The sequence below is a fragment of the Engraulis encrasicolus genome, chromosome 3 (assembly GCF_034702125.1).
Source record: "Engraulis encrasicolus isolate BLACKSEA-1 chromosome 3, IST_EnEncr_1.0, whole genome shotgun sequence".
Taxonomy (NCBI): Eukaryota; Metazoa; Chordata; class Actinopteri; order Clupeiformes; family Engraulidae; genus Engraulis; species Engraulis encrasicolus.
Genome location: NC_085859.1, coordinates 13329250 through 13350523, shown reverse-complemented (window position 1 = coordinate 13350523; position 21274 = coordinate 13329250). Strand labels below are relative to the sequence as shown.

Here is a 21274-nt window from a genome sequence, read left to right as displayed (position 1 = left end):
GGAAAATGACGTCATAGGGTGCGTTGGATTCGTCTTGGCCCAAGGATTCCAGGGATACCAAGTTTATGAAAATCGGCCCAGCGGTTCAAAAGTTACAAGCAGAAATGTACCTGCAACTTTGACCTGTTGGTGGCGCTAGAGCGTTGGGGCTGGGGACCTATAAATTGCTGTGGGTAATGCTGAGCCGGGCCCGAATGTGTGTGCCGATTTACAGCATTTTCCTATGTACGGTTCTATGGGCTGCCATAGACTTGCAGAGGGAGAGGAATGGTGACTAGAGAATAATAATAATGAAGAAAACCTACTAACTCTATAGGGGCCTTCGCCAGCTTCGCTGCTTGGCCCCTAATGAGTGTAATGATGAGCACAATATTGGGCATATCCAATCTGCAGTGCAAATGCAGCCAAAGTGAGAGCTTTTTCTGACTTCCTGATGTGTTCCTGTTTAGACCCTAAGCATCTGAGCATGGCGGATCAGCAGCTCCTGGAGGCCAGTGCGCAGTTCCGGAAGAAACAGGGCAAGGGCACTATTGATGTGTGGTGGCTATTTGATGATGGAGGTGTGTGCTAATCTGTGATGTATTCATGACACACTATATAGCAGGGGTGGGGAACCTATGTCTCAAGGGCCGTTTGCGGGCCGTTTTATCCGGCCCCCGATATAATTTTAATGTTATTCAGCTTCACATGAAATATGACATATTTTGTAAAGGAATCTTAGAAAATGCATTTGCAATACAATTAAGTTATATTCAGGGAACCTAGAGAAGGTGGTGTTTGTTTAAAAGGTGGCTGCCTTCAATGTAGGCCTAAAGTGAAGGGGAAAATCCTGGTTTGTGTTCATAGTACGGCCCTCGGAGGACTTTTACGGCCCTCGGATGAATTTGAAGTGGCCCTTCGAATGACAAAGGTTCCCCACCTCTGCTATATAGTATACGGTATATACGTGTATGTTTTTTTGTAGCCTCTATTGTGATAGGACAGTCAGCTATTTGGAGAAGAAAAAGATTGGAACATGGCCGAGGCCAGTGTCAAAACTGGATCCCCATTGGAAACGTACTATTATTTGTATCTATAAATTATTTTATAGCCCAAATCTGATCCAACTTGACTGGTGAACTCTACATAGAATGTGCACCACATTTTGTGACTTTCATTGGGGTGGCACTGTTTGCTTTTAAATCCATATGAAATCCATATTAAAATCATATGGTGCTCATAGCCATGTTGTACCTCTACACACAGTAAAGACATGACAGACTATAGTACAGTGCACACACACACACACACACACACACACACACACACACACACACACACACACACACACACACACACACACACACACACACACACACACACACACACACACACACACACACACACACACACACACACACAGACTGGAAAGTGTTCAGAGAGCTAATACCGTTTAAAATGACTTTTTAAGGGCTCACCCTGTTGATCCCTTACCTGCTCACCAACAAGAAAAAATGGACAGACTGTAAAATCCGAGTCTTCATTGGTGGAAAAATCAACAGGATTGACCATGATCGCAGAGCGTGAGTCTATTGTATTTTTGTTAATATTCATTTCTGCAATTCATTCCAAACATTTTGTCTTTGTATGTGTACTGTCTCCTTATGAACCAGTTCTTGGACGCCATTAGGTTGTCTTAATATCAGGATGATTTATTCCATCTAACAAAAATAATGTTTCCAGTTTGTCACAAAATAATAGAGATTCCCTTTGAATCCAAAAATAAACAAAAACCATCACTTGAAACCATCACTTGAAATCACCTTGAAATTAAAATCTTGTGTGCCTGCTGGCGTCTCTAACTTCCAAGTTCTACGCATTCCATCAGCAAGCTAGCTACTCAGGCCACACGCTGTCTAATTATAAGCCAGGTGAACCAATTAAGCAGTGCCAAGTACCGGGATCCACTCTAGGCCACCTATTTTCAACACATTCCAAGATTTATACTTCTATATACTACTTCTATATTAAAGATTGTTGTCATGGAGTCACCAAATAGAGATCGATACTAGAAATCTTATACGAGAGAGAGATACTTCAGGGTCGTTTTTTTCCGGGATACATGTGATGTCCGGTGAACTTGAGGTTGAGAATAAATGGAGTCCCCTTAGTGCTGTAGATGGCGATAGAGGGATAGGAAAAAGTGCAGTCACGCAAAACAACAAATTCACAGTACAGGTCGAAAGCATAAAATAAAAATAATTATACATAATATTAAAACAAAGGGAACAGAGGAAAAAAAACTATATCAAATGAAAATGTATGACAACTCTAGTCCACTTCCATAAAAAAGCCTCCATTTTCAAATTCAAGAACGCTGTCATACTCTCCATGCCATAAACCTCCTGGATCTTATCTTTCCATTGTGCAATTGTTGGAGGTTGAGGCTGTAACCATAAGGTCGTAATAACTTTATTAGCAATCAGGAGAAGCGTTCGTAATAGATCAGTATCATCATTTTCATCAAGATCATCTGGTAGTACCCCTAGGACAAAATATGATGGTTCTAGAGGCAAGTTTATTAATAGGCATTTCTGAATTTCTTTTTGTACATTTTGCCAGTAACCAGAGATAATCGGGCAATCCCAAAAAATATGTGTGTGGTCCCCCACCATACCACATCCCCTCCAGCATTGCCTTGAGGTATTGCTCCATTTTGATATTATTTGTGGGGTCTTGTAATACCTCATTCTCATCTTCCATCCAAACTCTCTCCAGTTGGGACTACTGGTTAATTTATGTCCACGTTTGCAAGTATTTACCCATTGTTCATCTGAAATTATGACATTCATTTCTAATTCCCATTTCTCTTTAATGTCCATACTATTATCCTTCAAATCATCTTGCAATATACTATAGATATATGATATAAACTTGTTTTTTATTGTGCCTTGAATGGCAGCAATAAAGAAATGTTCTAATTTGGATGTTGGGTTACAGAGGCTTTCCCATTTTTCGTGTTTGTGTAAGTAATGTCGTATTTGTAAATATCTAAAGAAATCCTGTTGTGGTAGTTCAAATTGTTGTCTCAGATCTTCAAATGATCTTAAGATGTGTCCCTCAAACAGCTGATCCAAAATAACTAAACCTGCCTTCTCCCATCCTTTAAAGCACCCGTCAAGGCTGGCCGGTACAAAGTCCACATTTCTTGCAATCCTTACAGCCCTGGATATGGTCATAGGAAGATGTAATTTTTTCTTCACAGTAGACCATATTCTAAGAGTGTTTTTAATCCATATATTGTCTATTTTCCCTTCCCCCATTGATTCTGATTTAGGAGTGGGGTTGAATCCAGTGGAATCCAGTCACCTTGTTCCATGTCCACCCATATTGTGTCTGTGTCTCTTGACAGCCAAGCAGCCATGGACCTAAGCTGGGCTGCCCAGTAGTACTTTCTTAGGTTTGGCAGATTAAGTCCTCCATCAGCTTTTGAACATAGCAGCCTTTTAAATGTGAGTCAGGGTGGTTTACTTTGCCATATAAACCTTGATAACCATTTATCTATTGTGTTGAAAGTGGAGGTTGTGATGTATATTGGTAAGGAGACCGTTCTTTGACCGAATTTGACCAGACTCCTTTGCATTGACTGGCCGGAGTTTGACATATCTTTCTGTCCTATACGATGTTTGTCGATACTGTGCGTATTTGATTTGTGTGGGTGTGTGTATGTACACACACAGTAGTGGCACAGCAACCCCACCACCCCAACTCATTCTTGCCTCATCCCCAGCACTGCTCATCACATATACACACGCACGCACACACACACGCACGCGCACACACACACGCACGCACACACACACACACACGCACACGCACGCACACACACACACACACACACACGCACACGCACGCACACACACACACACACACACACTGCACTGACACCCCCTCCCCCCAGTCCCAACTCCAAGTCACCATATCCACCTCAGCACTGCACAAACATTGATTACAATTTTACATCCACATTCATAAATGTAACCTACAGCAACATGATCTCCAAAAATTCTGTGCTCCTTGACACGGATGTTAAGGGCACAAAATCCGTGTCCAGGAGCACGGATTTTGCCAAAATTCCGTGCTCCTGGACACGGAATTGTTTTCCGTGCTCCTGGACACGGAATTGTTTTCCGTGATGGACACAGAGAAGTGCTCTCTCTATAGGCTACTCCCACAGCTCTATGTTTCCACAGTCTTGTGTTTTCTCAGGATTTTTCTCATTTCAAATATTTTTTCTAAAAAAAAAAAACATTTCCTACTGACAGGATAGGGTTAGGGATTGTTTTGGTCTGGACACAGCTAGTATTATTTCATTTTTGAATTTGATAGCCTACCGACCAACAGGAAAAAGTATTTCTCAAAAATATTTCTTTACTGACAGGTTAAGGTTAGAGATTGTTTTGGTCAGGGCACAACTTAAATTGTTCTATCATTATTTTATTTAGTATTAGAATTTGGTATCTATTTTCTAATGATAGACTTAACAAAGTGCTGTGGTAATAGCCTATAGAAAGCACTTCCGTGTGCCCATCACGGAAAACAATTCTGTGTCCAGGAGTACGGAAAACAATTCCATGTCCAGGAACACGGAATTGTGGCAAAATCCGTGCTCCTGGACACGGATTTCGTGTCCTTAACATCCGTGTCCAGGAGCACGGAATTTTTGGAGATCAGGCTGCTACAGCATATGGCTGACCAACAGAAATTTCACTAGATATCATATTTCACAGTATTTACAGTCTCATTGTCACATTGACACAAGTAAGCATCCTTGAACCCCCCATAAACACACGTTTACCCTTGGAACCTCTTCTTAAAACTCTTTTTTAAAAATCTTTTTTTTCAGAATGGCAGCTCTTCTGACAAAATTCAGGATTGACTTCTCAGATATCACAGTCCTTGGAGATATTAACACCAAGCCTAAGAAATCAAGGTAACAAAACAAAATAAAACTTTGCTTTTGTGCTAGTTGGTTGAGACATTTACAGTTTACCATAGGACTGTGTGAGTATATTGTCAAAGACTTAGAAGCATCTGAAGCTATGTTACATTATATTCATATTCACCAGATGCTTTCATCCAAAGCAAGGAAAGGAGAGACAAGCGAAGTACAAACATGTGAATGAACCAGGGCTGAGTTTCTCAAAAGAGAAGTTGTTAGCCTGTTAGCAACGTCGGTAGTTGTCAATGGGAAAATGCTAAAAAAGTAGCTAATGTAGTAAGCAACATTGGTTTCGAGAAATTCACCCCTGGTTTGGTTAGGTTAGGTTTCTTTAGTGGAAGTTACTGGTGATGTGGTTTTGTAAAATGTCTAGGGTTAGAGTGAGGTACGGCATGGTAGTTTCTTTCTTCTTCTGTCAGCACCAAAGAAACTCAACAGAAGAACAATCTCTCAGGGGGAAATGCATTGGCCACGGTGTAGTACGGGGGCGTTGCCTGAGGACACGAGTGGATGGAAAATGAACTCCCTTGCGCATGGTCATTGGTCAGTGGGTGCGATGGATACAATCTCCGTACTCCCTTGCGCATGGTCAGTGGGGGCGACACCATGATGGATAATTTGTGGCCAAATTAACGGCAGCTGTTGGTCAGCAGTAATTGCTGGGGGTAATTAAGGACAGCTGACAAACATTCACGCTGTCCTATGACCTGTTCCACACTCCGACCCTCGGGGAAGTGTCATTGCATGCTTCCCTGATGCTTCCAATACTGACCGTAGAAGAAGAATAACATTTCCGTACTCCCCTCGCCATCATTTCGTACTACGCTGTTATGACGTGAGTAAGCCCTCTTGTCTCAAGCCTCTTTGGTCAGCACTAGCGGCATGGTAAAGTGCAATGTCCCTCCTGCCAGGGCTGGAGTGTGGAACAGGTCACAGGACACTAGGGATGGTACAAACCGCACCGAAAACCGAAACCGTACAATTCACACACCATACCGAACCGTGAAATGCAGTCCGTGGCAAACCGCAATTCATGTACTGCCCAGAAAAATATGTAAAGTAGAGATTCTAGGAGTATCTTACCCAGTCTCTCTGATTAATACATTAGAATATAAGACCAATCAGAGGATGTCACAATTAAAATCACACCATTTTCACATTATAAGCCCATACAAAGCATATGTAGGATATTTAGTGATAAGTCTGATTCTATTAGCCACTTGAAAGAGGGCATTTGAAAGGCTGACGACAGCTGATTCAACTTGCGCATCATCACTTTATAATTACAGTTATATAAATAGGGTTTAATATTCCCAGTGCACCATTTATCATGAACTAAAAAAGAACCGTAGAGAACCGAGAACCGTGACCTTGATACCGTGATATGAACCGAACCGTGAATTTTGTGAACCGTTCCACCCCTACAGGACACTGTGATTTTTTTGGCAGCTGTCATTAATTATGCCCGAAAATGAATACTGACCAACAGCTGTAGCTAATTTGGCCACAAACTGAACATTGAGGTTATGATGGAGACTATTTGGAATGGGATTGCCTTGTGTGAACAGAGGCAAGCGTAAATGGTCCGTCCGTCATCTACATGTATCTGTCTGTCTTTGTACTTTACGTGTGTGTAATTTGGTCATTTGTTTGACCGCACAGCAAGGAGGCATTTGCGAAGATGGTAGAACCATATCGCTTGAAGGAGGACGATATGGAGCAGGATGCTGCTGAGAGACTAAAGGCTCAGGAGCCCTGGAGGATAACGGACAACGAGCTGGAACTTTACAGAGCTAAGGTCAGACCCCCATCTCGGGCTGTCAGAGTGGGGGACACCACTGTCAAAAAAGCGTTGCCTACCTATATACATATATTGGAAACAACTGAAAAAAATGCTCTAAATAGGCCTACATACACTTATTTAGCAACATTTGTGGAGCAGGAAGAGGAAACTATGCAAAATTGGGTTGATACACAGTTGTTGACAATGGGCAGTAACAGTATTGTGAACGCATGAATGTCTAAACAGTTGAACAGATACATTAGTTAAAATACTAAACAGTGAGGTAATGTTCCATTTTGAAACAATTGTGGACAAAGGAAAAAGGTCATCAAGATACTGCCAGATCCTGTAGTTCCCTCATCCAGGGAAGCCTTCAGTGGTAAGCTGCGCTGGGCCCAGGATTGATTCCTCATTACAATGTTTGTATTGGGGGAGGGGGGCAGCCATTGTTGTCCTTTAAAGCTAGATTTATGCTTCGCTCGCATAGAATCTGCGTCCGTCCGTTTTCTGTCTATGCGAGTCCACGCCCCCCTCTCAGAGGCTCTGCGCCCGTCGTCTAGCGCCTCGAAAAAATTGTAACTATCCGTCGGACGGACGCGGAGTACGCAGACAAAAAGGCACTATGATTGGTCGTCTCGCTACTTCCTTGTTCTGTTCTTGTGGCAGCGCAATGCCAGTAGTTTGCGAGAGCAGAGCTGTATTCTGTTAAAAACTTTATTAATGCCTTGTGTGTAAATGTGTGTAAATACACGAAGCTAAGCTAAGTAACAAACAATGCATCAGTTGAACACTCGTAGCACAATGCCTGCGGTTTTACTACCGTTCCTCCACCGAATGTAAACACACATTGGCAGAATCAACTGTCTTTACATGCTTGCATTTTCTGCTCGTGAAAACAGACTGGGTATGTCAAATAATGATACCACTGCATTGCCTTTGCAATTTGTGTTAAAATACCTAGCTAACCGGGATAGAAAGCAACATTGCTTAATAATGACCGCAGTGCTTACAATGTAGTGAAAGTAGCCTAATCGCGCAATTTCAAATGTGGCTGGCAACGAGACCTCGGACCTCGCAGAGCTCGCAGATGCATGAATACAAAATTGGTTCGTGGCCACTCCCACGCGACTTTTCACGCTCGCAGTTGCTGAAGTCTAATCTGACCTTAACCCCTTAGTACAGCGCTATGGCTCTCTGTAATGTCATAGCAATGTTGTTATGATGTATTTAAGCATTTTCAGCAAGTGAATAGGGTCGCCGGCGACCCCTGCTGCAGTAAGAGGCTACAGGGGCACTGTGTGAGATTTTTAGTTGTTTATTTCCAGAATTCATGCTTCCCATTCATTAATGTTACCTTTTTTATGAATACTTACCACCACCATAAAATTCTAAGTATTCATTATGACTGAAAAAATTGCACTTTTCTTACATGAAAAGGGGGATCTACTCCATGATCCGCCATTTTGAATTTCCAGAAATAGGCAGTTTTAGCTGCAAAAATGACTGTACTTGGATCATACTAGGAAACATTTGTTTATTAGTAAACTTTCATGTAAAGATCAAATATGGCAATAGGCAGCCCGGTTTCAATAAGCAGCATAGTTGCAGTACCTTTTTTGACCATTTCCTGCACAGTGTCCCTTTAAATCATGGTTGACATGTTAAAATGCAATGGGGAAAGTAAAAACATTCACAAGCAGGTTTGCTCAAAGTGGTTCAGAAATCTATTCTTTCTATTTTCTGATAGACCTGGTGGATAACCTTTTTTTTCCTTTTCCAGAGTAACCGGCAGATCAGACTGAATGAGCTGTTGAAAGAGCACTCCAGCACTGCAAACCTCATAGTCATGTAAGTGCTGGCATTGTGGGAGTACTCTACTCTTTTATGCAGTGGTGGACAAAGTAAAAGTAAAAGTAAAAAAAAAGAAACACGGATTCTTTCCAACACAGGTAACTTATCTGAGTAAAAAGTAGACCAAATGTACTTGTCTTACGATAAGCTGATTCTGCACAGGTTGGGTTGAGTTTGTGGTGGGTCCTTGTTAGGTTTTTATTGTTTTTCAGTAATAACAAAGTCTATCTCAATCAGGCTTGTACGAAATTCCGAATGGAAAGAATTTCAATTCAAAATAATGCCATAATACGAACACTAGGTGGTGCCATTACCTTCAATTTCTTTGAATTTTAATCTACACCATCCATTGAAAGTACATACAACACCACCACCTAGTGTTTGTATTATGGCATTACTTTGAATTGAAATTCTTTCCATTCGGAATTTCGTACAAGCCTGATCTCAATAGGTAGGTAAAATGGAGTAAACGGTGTAACAGCTATGTCATATCATGTGCTACTGTTGTGATTACACCACAAAAGTACTTTTACTTTTACTTCATCCACCACTGCTTTTATGGTCTTATGATGGTTTACAAGTGGCTAGTTAGGCGTGCCTACAGTATGTCATCGCACTGAATTCTGACGAATGACAGCGGAGAATAAGGTAAGTGAGGTGCAGTGCAGTGCGGTGCAGTGATAAGGTAAGGTAAGGTGGTTAATTATGGCATCAAATTTCATTACGCTTCTCCCCACTTTTCATTTTTTACCAAAATGTACATTTATTTTGATGTGAAAATGAATCTCAGTATGGGCCACTAAAGACTTGATGTGTTGTGTGCCCCGCCCCGCAGGAGTATGCCGTTGGCCAGGAAAGGGACGGTGTCCAGTGCCCTGTACATGTGCTGGCTGGACACGCTCTCCAAAGAGCTGCCTCCTCTCCTCCTGGTGCGAGGCAACCACCAGAGCGTGCTCACCTTCTACTCTTAATGGACACCACACACGCACGCGCACGCGCACGCACACACGCACACACACACACACACACACACACACACACACACACACACACACACACACACACACACACACACACACACACGCACACGCACACACACACACACACCTTCTACTCTTAATGGACATCAACTACACACACACACACACACACACACACACACACACACACACACACACACACACACGCACGCACGCACGCACACACACACACACACACACACACGCATGCAAACACACACATGCCTGCAGAATGTCCATATAGGTTGATAGTTTGGGCAGCTGGCAGGAAAAAACTCACAGACAAAAGCACCACATAAAACGCAAAAGGGAACATGTCTGTGTGGATCTTTATTATGTTGGTGTATGTGATCATGTGCTGTATGTTGCATATTTTGCATATAAGTTTAAGCAACATGAGAAATCTATGCAGCATTTGAATACATTGTTAAGTCTGCTTTGTAGTAAGTACACCCACAACACCCCCAGATTTGCAATCAAATTGGGTTTATTTGACCCCGATGGCTAGATGACAAAGACAAAGTCAAAGAAAACAGACAATATTTCTTGAAGGATCAAATCAGAAATAACATATGCATATTCCTGTATACAGCAAGTTTCTAGATCATGTGATATGTTTTCTAAGTTTTCTGACAGAAAACACAAGGAGTTTAGGAGGTAATGTTACCTGCCGGAATTAGTTCCAATAGAATTAATATTTAAGCTGGAAATGTCACTGTCATCATCACTGATGAATCATGTATTACTATTGCCTGGCTTTCAGAGAAGTCTAATGATTAACACACATTTTTGATCTATGCTGTTTAATAAAATGCCCTTTAAAATTTTATTTCTTTACTGGAATCCAAAGGGTCATAGTCATCATAATTTTGACGCTATTCATAGGCCTAATTCTAATGGGGAACAGAAGGCAGGACATTGCTTCTGTTCTTTTTTTTTTTTTTTTTAAGGAATTGTGTTATTTAAAGGTAATTGATTGTATTAGATTGTGTTTGATTGAGTTTGAATCCTCTCCTCTCATGTCAATTTGGCAATATCACCATATTTTTCTGCAAAGAGCGAACAATATAACATTATATTAAAATAATAAAGTACCATGTTAAACTGCAACTCGGATGTTGAACATTCTGCAAAGTTTGTTGAAGTAGGCAATTTTGCTTTAAGTTTGCCCGTTTATTGTTCATCTAAAGGTGTTGGATATTCAATTTTCAATCTTAAAATGGCCCAGATGTGTCCATTAAGGGAACATGAAAAGACAAATATTGGACATTAAAAGCCGGAATACACACACTATATTCTGTTAATGTTAACAGTTTCTCACATTCTGTGAATATTTTTAACCCTCTGAGGTCCGAGTGCCCTTCAGAGGGCAATGTGTCTCCAAAAACAAATCTGTAACTCTGTGAGTTTTTGTCATTGAAACATATAAGTCACACCATTAGAAACCTCAGACCTTCCAGGTCCCAAATATATATATATGAAATGAAAATACTTGAAAATGTTAGGGTGGTGCAAGCAGCCTAAAAGCCTCTGAAAAGCCTTAGACCTCTTGTCTTGAGAGGCAAAAGTACTTCTAGGAATACTTCTTTATGGGCTCTTTTCTTAATCCCCTCAGAGCTTTATAAAATCTTGATTTGCTCAGCCAAAGACTCACCATGTCACTGGTCTAATTAATAATGACAGCCTGAATACATTCAAAAACTGTAAAAACTCAACTGTCAGAATCAGGCTTGTACGAAATTCTGAATGGATAGAATTTCAATTCAAAGTAATGCCATAATACGAACACTAGGTGGTGGCGTTCTATGTACTTTCAATGGGTGGTGTAGATTAAATTCAAAGAAATTGAAGGTAATGGCACCACCTAGTGTTCGTATTATGGCATTATTTTGAATTGAAATTCTTTCCATTCGGAATTTCGTACAAGCCTGGTCAGAATAGGAACATTTGAGTTGGAAAATGAACCTAGTGTTTCACAAAAGAAATGGACTTTGCTGTAAAGTATTTTTGCACTGAATTGCAATGACAGTGTCACTTACATTCATATGTAGCACCAACATTTTGCTTTTATTAACTACCCGTTAGGCCTACCTCTGTCTCTAGACAAAGTTAGCGTCGCTACACTGATTCATGTCCATACAACCACAATTACAACATCAATGCTAATACATAAAACGGTATTTTAAATAAATTGCTTCCAGAAATTCTGTGAAATACTCTGTTCTATTCATATGTGCTTATAATGTAGGCTAGCATCCTAAGCTCTCTATACACACACAGTAGGCCAATACAATACTTTAAAAAGTATAGACCTACAAGAGGTTTTCCATTACCTGTTGATAGTGGCAGAAGGTGACAGAAATATGTAATTACAAGTAGTACTACAGTTACAGATGTAATTACAACACTAGTGATATTTTAGTTGGTTACAACCACGTAATATCATACTACTAGTGTTGTAATTACACCCGAGCAGTGACCACTGGCTGACTGTTTCCATGCCATAGCGCCACAGGCAGTTATTCCTGTGAAAGGAAGCCCAACCAAATATTGAAGCGCATAGAACTGAACAACATACCAGTGGTGCTGTGACGCAGCGTGCTAAGGCACCCGTCCATAAATGCATAACCATGTTCAGGTCCAACCAGGGTCTTTTTTCCACTCCTATTTCTCTCCCCCCTATTCCTTGTCCACCTCTTCAACTGTCCTTTTACCATAAAGGGAAAAGGCCAAATTGACCAAAAAATAAAAAGAAAGAAATGAACATAGGCTACCTGTTTTGTTTTTTGTCCAACACACCTTTATTATTGACCCTTTTTGACGATTTTGTTATTAACACAGAATTTTGGGGATTTCTTTATCTGTGAGCCACAATGATACAACATCAAGAAATTAGCTTCAAGTGTTTCTATATGACGAATGTATGCATGACTTTCATTAGTAAGAGACTCTTCCAGTTTTTCATACTCTATAATAGACTATTTTATGAGCTGCGGCAGTGCGCCTGTTAGGCGCGCACACAACCGACACACGAGCGTATGCAGTTCAACGCCTTGGACAGAGGGTGTCGACATCGCATCGTCATTGCAAAGTCACACACGGAAATGAGTACTGACGTCAAACCTGCTCAGTTCCGTTTGCCAGCAATTTCATAAGGAGTGCAATTTCATAAGGAGTTCATCAGTTTATAAGGTGTAGAGTGCCCTATGTCAAGTGTTTTTGCCGAGGGAATATATTTACGCACTGCCAGTTCACGGTGTTGTGGAGACGGTGTAGTCTGTCCATTGTTTCAAAAACACATGCGCGCTGGGACGGTAGAGTTTGAGCAGAGTTGAAGTTTTGACAGCTGAACTGCCTGCTTCACCCACATAGAGATTAAAGACAGAACAATGCAACGCTGTGTGCTGCTTGTAGGCTAGTACTGTTTAGTATTTTACGCGTGCTTAATCCTATAGTAGGGCCTATACGCTGTAGTCTTGGGGAAAATAGCTTTCACCAAAGGACATGGCAGCGTTTACCTCAAATCCCAAAGCGGACATGGCGCAGCGCTTTTTTAACTTCGCGGCGCAGGGTGATGTAGCGCAGGTCACCTCTTTGATTTCCAACTCGAGCTTCTTGATCAACCAACGTGGAGAGAACGGGTGGACGGCACTGATGCTTGCTGCAAGAAATGGACACTTCGAAGTTGCCAAAGTTCTTATTGCGAAAGGGTAGGCTAATGCTTACGCAACTGGTAGGGATACAGTTTCGGTGTTGTTAGCCTATGGAAAATTAAACAATGGAAGTGTCAATGTCAAAAATGTATCAGGTGTTGCAAAATATGCCCGGTTTCATTGAGACGGGGCTAAACTCCTTAGTTCTGGAGTCGCACAGAACAGCCTAAACGGTTCCCTATACACAGCGTTATCTATGGCAAACACATGTGTAATGGTGTAGGCCCACTGGACTGCATGACATTGTAAGATAGTAATAAAAGTATGGTCCTTCGTTACAGTCCCGTGCCACATATTACGAATGACTTGGTTGGACCTGTCCAATTCAGCCAGGTGATTGGCTGGTTGAATGTCCTCCTAGTTTAATTGCAGGTCATTTGGAATATGTGCCCCCCCTAGATTCTAACTAATGAATGCATTTTGCCCATCACTGTCTGTGGACAACAATAGGCACAATAGGATTTGTTCATGATGGTGGTCGGATAAAAGGAGTGTATGATCCGTAAATGAAAACGTACAGCATGACATACAGCTCCAGGCCTTTTTATTAGAATAGCATGAAAAAGTTTATTTATTTCCATAATTCCATCAATAATGTTAAACTGTCATGGATTGTAGATTCATGGCCCAGTTTTTTTAACTATTCCAATCATTATTTTTTTTCTTTTTATATACGTTGGCCTTCCAGCTCAAAAAACCCATGAATTGGGGAATTCGCATTATTAGAATATTGTTATAAAATCACATTTTTCTTCATCAAAATTCGGGTCACATTAAATCAGTTGAAATTTGGTACTTTCTACATAACATGCAGTGGTCAATAGTTGGTTAGGACATTCTCTGTCTTCATAATGGCCATGATGCGTTTAACATTGAAGTCAATGGCAAAAACAGTGCATGGGAGTTATGGAAGCCCAGATATTGATGCTTTGCTGTCAGCTGGTCTTGTTTGTTGACCTGGTGCCCCACACTTCACTCTTCAATATACCCTGTAGATTTCCATGCCACATTTTGGTGTTAACTCACCAGTTTAATTCTAACTCGCCAGAAATAAAACCCCATTCATTTTCAATGGGGTTTCATTTCTGGTGAATAACCATGCTATTCTAATAAAAAGGCCTGGAGCTGTATCTGGGCATTGCCAAGTCAAGTGTACTGGGCTGGCATTTTAAAAGGAACAGAAAATAACTCGTATAGTACATACAGTCAACATTTGTTTTCAAATCCCCTTAAACATGTCCCCAGTGTGCAGTCGTCAAATTTTAGGCTCATGCTAAGGTAGGGGCACCCAGGCAAACCCAAGGTTTGAACCCTGTATCTGCACTCTACTCCTTTGTAAACACACATACTACTCTTGAATGTAACCCACTCTGCCCTCTCTACCACCCATTTGCTCACGTGCTACCCTACAGTAAACAGACAAGGGGTGCGTTCCAATATGCAATCTTGTGTCCTCCACTTGTGCTTGTGGCCTCGCCCCGCCTACTGGCCCCCCCCTCCGTGGATAAAGCAAATAAGTTTCCCCGCTGTCAGCCGAGCCAAAACAATGTTTGGAGGACTATTATTCATTCACCCTCCAGTTTGCAATTGAGAAAATGACTCTACAATTGAGCTTTTGCGAGATATTGAAATAAAATACTGTTGACAGTGATTACATCATGTCATATTACTTCCTTTACGAAGCCACAAGCACAAGTGGAGGACACAAGGTCGCTTATTGGAACGCACTCAAGGCCATGCACTACCCCTATACCCACACTTGCTCACGCTGCCACCCAGAAAACCCACAGGCCTACTTTAATACGGTATAAAGGGAACCGTTTTCACAACCACGCCCATGTCACCAGTTGGATCAATCCATTTGACTTTGATCTTGTTGAATGGTCATCATACTGTAGATTAAAAAATACATTTGGGCAGTGTGGAACAGACTATTGGATTACTAACTGTCACCTGACCTGACTTGCTTTAAAGCACATTGATTGAATGATGACTGCGTTTGATTATGTGCTATATTAATACTTTGATTACTTGATTGATTGATTGATTGATTGATTGATTGATTACTGGGGCAGTGTGGGAGAGTGTGTAAACAATAATGAAAGAAAATATCTGATGTTCTGCTTCTCTGTGAAGGTGTGACTTGTCGCCTGTGAACAAATCTGGACAGACTGCTTATGACGTTGCTCGTTTCTGGGGCCACAAGCACATTGCTACGCTGTTGTCCGGCGGTGGGGTTCTGGACAGGTGTCCACAGAGCACCTCTCTCAATGTCGTTCATGGACCTGGGGAGAACATTTACTTCAATCACGAGTTCTTAGATAGGTCAAGCAACAAGAGGACAGACACTAAGTGGCTCGCCACCAAGAAGATGTGTCCACATACAGTGTACATCGTTTTTCACAACCTGAACCCCCTTGTGACACCAGACGCTTCAGACGACAGTAACGGCAAAGGTATGGGACAAGAAGGACTAGTATGCATGCGTCTTTCTGTATTTTTATTCCTTGTGATTTTCATACCAAGTCTAGAATTTTCTGCAATAACTGTCTGATCATGATCCTTTTTCATTTATTCATTTATTTTAGAAATGCTCTAGTTATGTTTTTTGACTGAAAGATGACAACTTTGTGTATAATTCATCTGGGCATCATTGCATTTTTGTAGATTTCAACTTATTCATCTCACAATGGTCATAATTGATGATCCAGCTTCAGGACAAAAACTAGCATTCATATAGTGAATACATTGGAAATGGCATTTAATTATATGTTAAAATGCCTTGCCATACACAGGTGGAGATAACGTCTCCAACCAGCTGAGCAAACTGCGTCCGTCTTTGGTAATGCCACTTCTGGAGCAGCCTGGCGTCACAGTGGTCTTCCTAGGGGTGGAGAAGGAGAAGCGGAATTGTGTGCCCAACAGCACCACCACTACCATGGCCATGGTGGAGGGGGAGGGAGGAGAGGAGGAGGAGGAGAAGGATGATGATGGACTGACTGCGTGGTTCGCTCTGAACACAGAACAGGACCCCACAGAGCTGCTGAAGCTTTCAGACTCAAAAAGCTTCTTTCTCCAGCCGCCAATGCCTGGCCTGCTAATGCTCAGTGATAATGATGCAAGTAGGTGACTGAGGAGAACATTATATAGTGATACATTACTTAAATATACAAACCCCAACTCCGATGAAGTTGGGACGTTTGGTAAACAGTGAATAAAATCAAAATGCTATCATTTTCAAAACATTCAATCTATTCATTAGATGGAGAATAGTGAAAAGACAACATATGTTTAAACATGTTTAAACATGTGTTAAAACCGAGAAAAAATATTGTTTTGGGGGACATATGTACTCATTTCTAATTTGATAAATCCAACACGTCTCAAAAGAGTTGGGACGGGGATCAGTGAAATTTAGTAAACATCCAAATAAGATAAAGCAACAAAGAAGAACATTTCAAAATGAATTGTACTGATGGACAATATAGGTGTCCAGGTATAAGATCATCACAGAGAGGCTGAGTCACTCAGAATTAAAGATGCAAAGGGAATAATTACCATAGTTATTACATACATTTTTGAATTCCCTTTGATTTACCACGATTGAGTGTATATAAGACATATTTTTGTTAATAAAATCATTGTATAGGTTCATGACATCATGAAATATATATTGGCTGTAGTCTCACTCTAATTCCTGGAGTGCTAGAGCTATTGAAAATTGACCATATTAAGAATGCTTAATGCATGAAAATGACACAGGGGTTTAACATTCTCCTAAGCACCTGAGCTCACTTGAAATAGACCCAGAAGACATGGGAAACTGTCCTTTGCTTACAGAAGTCAGCAGAAGTTGTAGAAGTCCATTCTTTTTGACAATAATAGAGCATTGCACATCCTGTGCTACAGTGAAAATGGACCATCCAACTTGTGTTAGTGCTAGCTTCAAAAGTCAGCCTCCATGATGGCATGCGGATGCAGTAGTGCATTGGTTAAGATGTTCTCACTCATCTGTAGAGTTAAATACAGTGCTGAATGGTATAAATGGGTTTTAAACAGCATGAAAAGCCACTCATGCATTATATTTTGAAGGGAGATCTTCGATTACTGCCACATAGTAAGGTCAAATTGCATTCTCTACTATGTTTTAACAGTTTGGCTCCATCATAAGGACCAGCATGTGATAAAATGGTGGGTTTTTGGTCAAGACCTGTCACACTGTAAGCACTACAGAAAGGAAAACATTGCAAAACATGACAAGGAATACACCCACCATTTAAGCTGGTGAAATCATGTCCAAGATAGGAATTAACACTGTTTTTTATATAAAATCATCTCATCGGTTAATGTATTTAACTGTTAAGTGTTGTCTTTTGTTTTGTTTTTAGTCTTCCTCGACATTTGCTGCCATTTATTGTCCCCGTCCCAACTCTTTTGAGACGTGTTGGATTTCTCAAATTAGAAATGAGTACATATGTCCCCCAAAACAATATTTTTTCTCGGTTTTAACACTTAATATGTTGTCTTTTCACTATTCTCCATCTAATGAATAGATTGAGTGTTTTGAAAATGATAGCATTTTGATTTTATTCACTGTTTACCAAACGTCCCAACTTCATCGGAGTTGGGGTTAGTATTTGGCACCGTTAACAAACTGTGTAATAACTGTCACAAACAATATCAACACAATGGTGTAGGGTAATATGATCACAGATATCTTTTGTGTCTTCTAAATGTGACATTGCTGTTGCCTCTTTGGTCTTTTTTTATCTCCTCACCACAGGTATTGTTGCCCAGTCAAGGGCTATGCTAGCGTGGCACAGCAGATACAGCTTCTGTCCCACCTGCGGGAGTGAGACGACTGTAGATGAGGGAGGACACAAGAGGAGCTGCCTACGAGAGGGCTGCCGCAGCCTGAAGGGCATCCACAACACCTGCTACCCACGAGTGGGTGAGGAACACGCCTCATATTACATTACATTGCAGTTAACTTAACCCTCTTGTTATCCTCAGATTTAGGTAACATCTGTGATCCTTGGGGTCATTTTGACCCCAGCCACTTAAATGTCTACAAAATCAGTAGAAGCAATAACTTTTGCTCCAGTTTATGTCTCAGATATTTACTGTTGCTCTGTTGGGGACATAAAAAGCCCTTTAGATAAGTACTAGCACCCCCCCCACATCAAATTGACCCCAAGGAACATAGATGTAACCAAAATGTGTACAGCCCTTAGGAAAAACATTTTTGTGGAAATTTCACTTTTTTTCACATTGACCCCATATATTTAGGAAAAATAGACCCCAAGGATAACAGGAGGGTTAACTTACAGTTATTTGGTTACAGGGTATTGGTTACAGGCCCTGGAGCAATGCAGGGTTAGGTGCCTTGCTCAAGGGCACTTCAGCCATGGTTGGAGATGCTGGTAAGGGCAGGATTTGAACCTGCAACCCTCTGATCTAAGGCCAGCACTCTAACCATTGAGCCATGGCTGCTTACAGGCTTCATGCCGGTGGGAACCCAGGTTCAATTCCGACATGGGCCTTTACCAACAACCCTATGTCATCTGTCTCTCCTAATCATTTTCTCTGTGTCCTGTAAAAGAAAGACCCAAAAAGCTATATATACTACATACTGTAAAAAAAAGGATAGAGCGGATAAAAAAAAATACCTTACAGGGTATTGGTTACTAACTTGGCTGACAACAATTTTAATCTGGGGTTAGGTGCCTTGCTCCTGGGCATTTCAGCTATGGAATTCAGGGTGAAATTTGAGCATGCAACCGTTTGATCCGAAGACCAACTCCCTTACCATTAGGCCACAGCTGCCATAAGATTAGGGACGTGGCGTGCCTCTTGCAATTCCTATGTATATGCAATTATGTTGTTTGTCCTTAGATGTATTAGATTACCGGTAATAAGATTTCCCTTAACTTGAAGTCTGCCAGGGTGGTGAAATGACGATATGACGAACAACCCATAGCTGCTGTCAGAGTTTCTCATCAGGTCTTAGCAATAAACAGATGGTGGATGTGTAGATGTGCTGCAGATGTGTTGCCTACCAGGCTTGTACGAAATTCTGAATGGAAAGAATTTCAATTCAAAGTAATGCCATAATACAAACACTAGGTGGTGGTGTTGTATGTACTTTCAATGGATGGTGTAGATTAAAATTCAAAGAAATTGAAGGTAATGGCACCACCTAGTGTTCGTATTATGGCATTATTTTGAATTGAAATTCTTTCAATTCGGAATTTCGTACAAGCCTGTTGCCTACATAGTTTCACTCGTGTTATGCTGCACTGTAGATCCAGTAGCCATCATGCTTGTCATCCACCCTGATGGTAACCAGTGTCTGCTGGGAAGGAAGAAAGTGTTCCCCCCTGGCATGTTCTCCTGCCTTGCTGGGTTCATAGAACCAGGTACAGTCACCATATCACTATACACTGCAATATTACTTTGGTTTTCCGGTATTTGGTTGTCATAGTGTAGTTATTTCTCCTAAGCTCACTCTGTTCTAAAACATGTGGTTTGGCCTGACTGGCAGGTGAGACCGTTGAGGAGGGTGTGCGGAGAGAGGTGTGGGAGGAGAGCGGTGTCCGAGTTGGACCCGTGCACTATGTCTCCAGCCAGCCCTGGCCCATGCCATCCTGCCTCATGATTGGCTGTCACGCTGTCGCCTTGACAACTGCCATTAATGTGGATACCAATGAGATTGAGGAGGCACGTTGGTTCACACGACAACAGGTATGTTTTTCATTGTGCAAGGTCTTCCACCATTGGGTAATACATTGAATACAGTTTGAATAAATAATTAGTTAGGATAATAAAGTGGCTATAAAAGGTCTACACACAATAGTATAAAATAATAATAAAATAATAAAAACAACAATTCAGTCAAATTGAACACAAAGTTCATCCAATAACTCACTAAATTGTACAACTGTAAACCTTGTTTAATTTTAAGGCATTTGCCAATGCAAGCAAGATTTCTGTGATCTGACAAGACGCTTGTTCTAACGTAGCCATTTACTCAGAGAAGTCACCCGTGTTGAAAGGAATCTGTGGCAGGGGTTTTCACCTCTACTTTTACTTTGATACCGCTGTTCCACCTAGATGGTTATTTGGCTTGTGTTGGCTTGGTCTATAACTTGGACAAGACACCACTTCACCTAAGCGATTTCAATTCTTTGTCTTGGATGTCTTTCTAAGGAAGACCCTGTAATATTGAATTACATAATTGTGAGATTGATAAATATATAGTGGAATGAGGTAAGTGTGTAGGACAGTTAAATATGGTTAAAAAAAATACAAAAGATGCCATCACAGTCTGTTTGGAGGCTTTATTTTTAATTTCTCTAATAACAGAGGGGACAAAGCTTCCTCTGAAATGTTTTGTTCTACAAACAGGTTGGCTTTATCTCATTTGCATCGGCACTGCCATCAAGATGTTGACATTAGGGCTACTCTACATGTTCTAAGGGTACTCTTCTCTTTTCAGGTCATAGAGGCGTCTGTGAGATCAAAGGATGCCGTTTTCTCCATGCCTCCGCGACAGGCCATCGCCCACTACCTTATCAAGCACTGGATTGGCATGAATGCTAATTTATAAACACAGTAAACATGAATGGTCTCCTTTACCACGTGTCTACAACAGGGTCAGACGTGGTACACATTAAATATTGAAAGAGTATTATTGAACCTCACGGACATGCTCAAACAGACACCTGCCCATACAACGTAAAGCCTTACTTTTACTGCACTCAGGTAAAAAACAAACTGTAAGGACATTTTTAATAGCAGACCGCTGGTTGACTGGGAAACATGTAAATGACATAGGCTAAGCGGAAATAGTTGTGTACCTTGAATGAATTAGCTGAAGCACATTTTACAGTACATTTTACAGTATTTACACCTCTGCGAGAGTGGC

General features: G+C 41.1%; 2 protein-coding genes across 2 annotated transcripts in view; both read left to right on the top strand.

The window, feature by feature from the left end:
• The window catches only part of LOC134445737 (solute carrier family 12 member 2-like), a 35713-nt gene extending 26109 nt beyond the window's left edge, over positions 1–9604 (top strand). The window contains exons 21-26 of the mRNA XM_063194790.1: positions 450–560; positions 1451–1562; positions 4886–4972; positions 6644–6779; positions 8545–8612; positions 9451–9604. Of these exons, the coding sequence (XP_063050860.1) occupies positions 450–560; positions 1451–1562; positions 4886–4972; positions 6644–6779; positions 8545–8612; positions 9451–9586 (650 nt within the window). The 3' untranslated portion in view covers positions 9587–9604. The remainder of the gene's footprint in view (positions 1–449; positions 561–1450; positions 1563–4885; positions 4973–6643; positions 6780–8544; positions 8613–9450) is intronic.
• Positions 9605–12709: 3105 nt separating this feature from the next.
• Positions 12710–21245, top strand: nudt12 (nudix (nucleoside diphosphate linked moiety X)-type motif 12). Its single transcript, XM_063194309.1, has 7 exons — positions 12710–13344; positions 15484–15803; positions 16143–16469; positions 18131–18298; positions 19653–19766; positions 19892–20091; positions 20846–21245. The coding sequence occupies exons 1-7, from the start codon at positions 13139–13141 to the stop codon at positions 20954–20956; spliced, it is 1446 nt and encodes a 481-aa protein (XP_063050379.1). The 5' UTR covers positions 12710–13138; the 3' UTR covers positions 20957–21245.
• Positions 21246–21274: the final 29 nt, after the last annotated feature.

Excerpts from the sequence above, each read along its gene's own strand:
- nudt12 (XM_063194309.1), top strand. The coding sequence starts at position 13,139 with ATGGCAGCGTTTACCTCAAATCCCAAAGCGGACATGGCGCAGCGCTTT. Across the intron at positions 15,804-16,142 it reads AGACGACAGTAACGGCAAAG|GTGGAGATAACGTCTCCAAC; the intron begins GTATGGGACAAG and ends TGCCATACACAG. Across the intron at positions 16,470-18,130 it reads GCTCAGTGATAATGATGCAA|GTATTGTTGCCCAGTCAAGG; the intron begins GTAGGTGACTGA and ends TCCTCACCACAG.